The following is a 7,610-nucleotide window of genomic DNA, read 5'->3' as shown; positions in this document are numbered from 1 at the left end:
TTTAGTGCTCTGAATCTATTTTTGAACTCCTTAGACCAATTAACAAATCCCTTAATCATATTTTACTTAATCTAAACATGATCACATGATTAATTACCACTTAATCATTAATTCTGGATATGAGTCACTACATCTTTAACTATAGGACGCCCTGAAATCTCATCCGGGAAAACATCTAGATACTCACAAACTACTGGTAACCCTTCTTCAGTCCTGCTCACTGTGGATGTATCAATCGCATAGATAAGGTAGTCTTCCCCACCTACCTATAAAGCCTGACAAGCCTTTAGAGCTGAAACCAGAGGCATAAGGGGTCACGCTTCCTCACCATAGAAAAACCAACTATCCCCCTTAACCAGACAAAACTGAACAACCCTTTGATAACAATCCACGGTAGTTCTATAAGAGGTCAAAACATCAATACCCAAAATACAATCAAAATCCTCCATCACTAAAATCATAAGATTCGCTACTAACCCAGAGCCCTCAAACTCTAAGGTACAACCCAAGACTAAACTCTTAGCCAAGGCTGATTGACCAATCGGGGTAGATACTGACAGCACTTCGTCTAGGGATATGTATGGCAATCTATGTCTCTTAACAAAACATGCCGAAATGAATAAATGTAATGCACCAGTATCTATGAAAACAAAAGCAGGAATCCCAAACAAAAAAAATGTACCTGCAATAACCTCTTCATTTTCCTTCTGAACCTGATCTTGGCTTAGCGCAAAGACTTGTCCTAGAATACGCGGTTTCTGGTTGGTACTCCCAACCGACTGTCCTAATGGCTTCTGTGGAACTGAAGCTTGAGCACACGAGCCAGATGCTGATCCTCCAATCATCTGCGGAAAATCTCTATTCATCTGACCCATTTGTCCACAACGAAAACAAGCACCATTTTCTCTTCGACATATGTATGTAGTATGATGTCCCCCACACTTCTGATGACATTGTCTTTTCTTCTTCCCAAAATGGAACACACCTCTACCGGATCCCAAACCTGAACCTGATCTTGAAGAATAAGATGCACCAGGTTTCTTTAAATACAGGGCCCTAGGCCCCAAAGAGTTACCTAATTGAAAAGAAGAAGAGAAGTTCTTGTTCCTCTTTAGGGTGTTCTCTGCATTGTGGAAATGTTTTACCAACACTTCATACGACGTCGGATCGTCGTTGATAGCTACTTGCCCATAAATATCCGAGTTAAGGCCTTGCAAGAATAGATCATACTTGCCTTTCGAGCTGTTGGAAATATACGTGCAGTGAGGTAGAAACTCAAAGAACTTTTGTTGGTACTCGTCGATAGACATGTTGCCCTGCTTCAAATTCATGAGCTCATTCGTCTTTACCTGTCGGAGTGCTGCAGGAAAGTACAGCTCTCGGATGTTGTACGGAATTCCTCCCACATAGTTGAACCTCGCTCCGATATAAAATGTGTGGAAGTAAACCTCCACCAATTGCGAGCGCTTCCCTGAAGAAGGAATTTGACAACCTGCATCTTTTGCTCATCAGTGCAACGGTACACCTTGAAGTAGTTCTCCAACCATACAGAGTGTGAAGCTACAAGGGAACTAGAAAAGGTATGCAAAAGCAATATTCCTATCTCTCCACGCAACAAGAAGTATCAATTTTCGAGAACAAAACTTCTCATAAGGCGAGACGGATGTTCGAACCCTAAATTTCAATAGCTAGAAATTTCAAATTTCAGCAGTAGACAAGCACAGTTTCAACAGATCTTTTCAGTGGTCAATTTTATAAAAACCAACCCAACAGTCAGCTGCCTTTAAAAAATTGTGAATGATTCATTAAACTCAAAATCACGGTCATAAATGAGGGGCTAAAATCAAGTGTTGCCCTATAAACAACACTTGAATTCCCGAGTTAGTGTTACGATTTCTGAGCAAAGCCATCTAGGGGTGGGATCGAGTCGGGACCCATCTCGTAACCCTCTTACCTGATTTCCATCTCGATAAGAATTGAAATATTTTTTTCTTCCGATCTCGCACCCGAGAAGTGTCGGGACCCGAATGTTCGGGATCCCGAACATTCGAGATCCTGTCGAGTCGAGAGAGGATAATCACGAAAAATATTTTTTTAAAAAAAAATCTATGTTTTTTTTAAAAAAAAATTATGAAGAAACTCAAAGAATTTCTTAGTACATTACAAATAAATTAAAATATTTTGTATATAACCATTAAAAACTAAAACATCTTCTTAGTACATTACAAATTAACTAAAACAACTACTTGATTAATACAATAAAAACATATAATTATTCATAATAATACAAAAACAAAATAAAAATTTATAACTCAAGGTTAATATTAAAAAAGATAAATATAAATATTAAAAAATAATTATATGGTAGGTAATTATAAAAGATTAATATTAAAACAGAAAATTATAAAAAAAAATCTATTTTTTTAATTAAAAATATTATTAATATATTCGGGTCGGGTCGAGAATCTCGTCGGGTAGAGTTGCCTATCCCGATACCGAAATTGATCAGGTCGGGACACTCGGGTCGAAAAAAGTTCGGGACGAAAAAAATTCGGGACAAGAACGGGTTGGAAATCGAGAATGGTCGAGAATTTTCTGAATTTTTCCAGCCCTAAAGCCATCCTAAAATTTGAGTGAGAGGCAACCAAATTTTCGGGCTATAAGTGGGAACATTTTAGCAACAGTTTAGGAGCAAGGACAGAGCCTTCAAACATCAATCGAAACTTTAATTTAGTATATTACGGTAAGTGGACTTTCTGTTTTAACTCGTGATATATGATTTAAAACCATTCCATCTTGTATGATATGTGGTCAAGATATGAATTCTGAAATCTACATATTTGAAGCACTAAAAATTTTGAAACAATTGTAGGAATTTATATTCTGAATATGTCTGATTCCTGTTAATTCCTCAATTCCAGTCTCACCCTTAGAGAATTAAATCATAATAGAACGATATCCGTTAGCTATAAGCTTCATTATCTATCCAGTGCATTCTACTATGATCTTTATATACTATATACGAGTTTTTTCCTGAAAATTATTTTAAATTAAAGCTGAGATAAATTTTCTCTCGCTTGCTGAGTGACAACTATATATCACTCATACACTCAATACACCCGCTCTTATATAAGACTGAAGAAGAGATCAAGAGATACAAGCAATTCCAGTTTTGGGGCTAGTGAAAGAAAATAGTAGGTTTTGTTATTTATTTTTTTGGTATTTTATTCCATTGTCTTTGACAAGAAATTTATCATTCGGATTTAGAGGCCGTTTGATTTCAGTAGACAATTAAAAAAAAGTAATTTTTTTTAAAAAAAAGTGCTTTTATTAACTCAAATGTGTTTGGATAAATTTTAAGTGCTTTTAAAAGCACTTATTTAAGCAAAAATAAGTATGTCTGACTACTTTGATATTCTAGACGAGTGTGGTTGTACCCATAGGTTGATCCGTGAGGTTACAATACTCATGTGGCGCTTGTACTGAGCATGACTTATCAGATGACCATTTACCTGTCATCGCGGTTGCATGCATTATATACATATGTTTACTCATGTTTATGTACTGGACGTTAGCGATAACGTCCTAGTTGTTATCTTGGACACCCCATTCCACGGGCAGGTCTCAGGATGGACAAAACCGGTAGTTCGAGGCAGAACTAGGGAGCTGAAACTTTTCAGGGGATTTTATACAGCAGGATTTTTTTAGCTATATAATGTTTTAGACAGTTGTATTTTAATCTTGTCGACTTGGTTGTATCACTACTATAATAAGCCTGGATATGTTTTACTAAGCTTTGTTCTTATGGGTTATGTTTCCGCACGTTTTTACTCTGTTAAGTGTTTAAATTTTGATTAAAGATTAATGCATGTCATAGTTATCAGTTAGTAGGTGATTCAGTGCAGGGTCACTACAATGTAGGTGTCAAAAAGTGCATTGAAACATAGCAATTTGGACGGTCCAAACCTGGGATAGAACCATCCAAACCTAGGTGCCTAAATAGATGTCAAAACGAGCATGAAATGTAGCAGCATGCGCAGTTTGTAGCTTTTATAACAAGAGTTCAGATCATCTAAACTCTGCCTATAATAGGTCATCCGAATTTCATAATTTTGATCAATTTTACGATGGTTTCTCTCATTTTTTGTCGATATCTTAGTGTTTTATAAGCCTTATTGTTAAGCCAATTCAAGTTATAAGGGTTTCTAGATGAGACATCAGTGTCCGAAACAGATACAATTATCTTCGTCAAAGGACTGACGATGGATGAAAGTATGATATGTGTGTTATGGTTTGGGTTTCGAATAGACTTTTAGCAGTTGTTAATACTAGAATGGTTTATTAAGTTGTTTAGGATTGGAGATTGAGGCTTTTTCTACACTGGTATTAGAGATACATAACATACTGACTAAGATGGTCAGCTTAGTATATACTCTTATATGTGCATTTTGCTAGTCATATGATAGATGTTGTGATTTATATGCATTTTGGACCAATCAAGAAGTTTCACCTACCCCATGGGGTAGGGTCGAACTTACCCCTAAAGCCATCCTAGAATTTTAGTGAGAGGCAACCAAATTTCGGGCTATAAGTGGGAACATTTTAGCAATAGTTTAGGAGCAAGGACAGAGCCTTCAAACATCAATCGAAACTTTAATTTAGTATATTAAGGTAACTGGACTTTTTGTTTTAACTCGTGATATATGATTTAAAACCATTCCAGCTTGTATGATATGTGGTCAAGATATGAATTCTGAAATCTACATATTTGAAGCACTAAAAATTTTGAAACAATTGTAGGAATTTATATTTTGAATATGTCTGATTCCTGTTAATTCCTCAATTCCAGTCTCACCCTTAGAGAATTAAATCATAATAGAACGATATCCGTTAGCTATAAGCTTCATTATCTATCCAGTGCATTCTACTATGATCTTTATATAATATATAAGAGTTTTTTCCAGAAAATTATTTTAAATTAAAGCTGAGATAAATTTTCTCTCGCTTGCTGAGTGACAGCTATATATCACTCACACACTCAATACACCCGCTCTTATATGAGACTGAAGAAGAGATCAAGAGATACAAGCAATTCCAGTTTTGGGGCTAGTGAAAGAAAATAATAGGTATTGTTATTTATTTTTTTGGTATTTTATTTCATTGCCTTTGACAAGAAATTTATCATTCGGATTTAGAGCCCGTTTGGTTTCAGTCGACAATTAAAAAAAAGTACTTTTTTAATAAAAAAAAAAAAAGGTGCTTTTATTAACTCAAATGTGTTTGGATAAATGTTAAGTGCTTTTAAAAGCACTTATTTAAGCAAAAATAAATGTTTTTTTTAAAAGCCCATATTTATAGCTTTTCAAATGTTTTTTTTTTAAACTCAACTTTAAAAAAGTCCTTTCAATATATTTATCCAAATACAAAATTATTTCAGTTTTAACTTTAAAAAGTTTTTTTAAAAGCCAACTTAAAAAATCACTTATTTTTTAAAACATATACTGAAAGCAAACGGACTCTTAAAAGTTGTAAAGGCAGTCTGTTTCTGCATCATGAGAGAATGAATTGATTGGTTTATAATTTTGAAATATGTACTTTTTGTTGTGAAAAAGTAAAAAATTTACGGTAAAAAGTAAATACTCCAAAACTCAAAATATATCAAACTCTACACTTTATAATATTTTTCTCTCAACTCAATTGTATTTTTCATCACAAATGAAGACCTATTTATAGATCCATATTTGAGATTAGTCCAAAAATAAATACATCATCATCTACATCATCACACACTAATTTTTCACATTTTACAACTCAATATTCAACATTCAACATTCAATATTCAATATTCAACATAATAATAATAATTATATATTTTTCAACACTCCTTGTGATGATGATCGTGATATGATGAATGTCTTCATTACGTGTTTTATAATGCCTCGTTAAAAACCTTACTGGAAAAAACCCAGTGGGATAAAAACCATAATAAGGAAAAAAGAGTGCAGTCACGTAAACTCCCCCTCATGTTAACATGAGTGATTCTTCACATATTCCGTAGATTGCGCATCCCAATGTTGTATATATGCTTTCTGAATATCGTCGTGGGAAGTGCTTTTGTGAAGAGATCTGATGAGTTCTCACTTGATTGAATGTAACAGATATCAATATCTTTATTCTTCTCAAGCTCTTGAGTGTAGGCAAAGAATTTTGGGGGGATATGTTTGGTTCTGTCACTTTTGATGTATCCTTCTTTTATTTGAGAAATACATGCAACATTATCTCTTGAGTGTAGGCAAAGAATTTTGGGGGGATATGTTTGGTTCTGTCACTTTTGATGTATCCTTCTTTTATTTGAGCAATACATGCAACATTATCTTCATATAGTGTCACAGGCTTCTTGTCTACTGTCAATCCACACGATATTTGAATATGTTTGGTCATTGACTTTAATCATACACATTCACGACTTGCTTCATGTAATGCAATAATCTCAGCGTGATTTGATGAAGTTGTTACGAGTGTTTGTTTCTGTGAACGCCAAGAAATTGCGGTGCCTCCACGAGTAAATACATATCCGGTTTGGGAACGTGCCTTATGTGGATCAGATAAATATCCAGCATCGGCATAACCAATGATACTTTGATTGGTGTCTTTTGAGTACAAAAGTCCCAAATCTATCATTCCTCGTAGATAACGAAATATATGTTTAATTCCGTTCCAGTGTCTCTTTGTTGGATATGAACTAAATCTTGCCAATAAATTTACAGCAAAAGATATATCAGGTCTAGTGCAATTTGCAAGATACATAAGGGCACCAATGGCACTTAGATATGATACTTCTGGACCAAGAATAACTTCATCATCTTCACATGGACGGAATGGATCCTTTTCTATGTTTAATGATCTTACAACCATTGGAGTACTTAATGGATTTTGATTTATCCATATTAAAACGTTTAAGGATCTTTTCTGTATAATTTTCCTGGTGAACAAAAATTTCACATTTTTTTTGTTCGATTTGCAAACCCAGACAATACTTAGTTTTTCCAAGATCCTTCATTTCGAATTCTTCCTTCAAGTACATCATAACTTCTTGAATTTCTTTATTTGTTCCAATGATGTTTAAATCATCAACATATACAGCAATAATTACACATCCGGATGTTGTTTTCTTGATGAAAACACAAGGGCATATTGGATCATTTACATATCCCTTTTTCATCAAGTGCTCACTTAGCCGATTATACCACATTCGGCCGGATTGCTTTAACCCATATAATGATCTTTGCAATTTTACAGAATAAAATTCTTTGGGTTTTGAACTTTGTGCTTTAGGCATCTTAAATCCTTCAGGGATTTTCATGTATATATCACTATCAAGTGATCCGTATAAGTAAGCTGTAACAACATCCATAAGAGACATTTTCAAATTTTCAGACAGTGCCAAACTAATTAAATATCGAAACGTAATTGCATCCATAACAGGAGAATACGTTTCTTCATAATCAATTCCAGGCCTTTGAGAAAAACCTTGTGCAACAAGTCTAGCTTTATATCTGACTATTTCATTTTTCTCATTTCGCTTTCGAATAAAAATCCATTTGTATCCA

The 7,610-nt window shown here is 34.3% G+C and overlaps 1 protein-coding gene across 1 annotated transcript; it reads right to left on the bottom strand.

The window, feature by feature from the left end:
- Positions 1–314: 314 nt before the first annotated feature.
- LOC140864144 (uncharacterized) lies at positions 315–1,331 on the bottom strand. Its single transcript, XM_073268092.1, has one exon. The coding sequence runs from the start codon at positions 1,329–1,331 to the stop codon at positions 315–317; it is 1,017 nt and encodes a 338-aa protein (XP_073124193.1).
- Positions 1,332–7,610: the final 6,279 nt, after the last annotated feature.

The sequence above is a fragment of the Henckelia pumila genome, chromosome 1 (assembly GCF_033568475.1).
Source record: "Henckelia pumila isolate YLH828 chromosome 1, ASM3356847v2, whole genome shotgun sequence".
Classification (NCBI taxonomy): domain Eukaryota; kingdom Viridiplantae; phylum Streptophyta; class Magnoliopsida; order Lamiales; family Gesneriaceae; genus Henckelia; species Henckelia pumila.
Note: the sequence above shows the minus strand (reverse complement) of the source record. Positions and strands in the feature narration are given on the sequence as shown.

What these genes read in the sequence shown, in the direction of transcription:
- LOC140864144 (XM_073268092.1), bottom strand. Translation starts at nt 1,331, where the DNA reads ATGAATTTGAAGCAGGGCAACATGTCTATCGACGAGTACCAACAAAAG.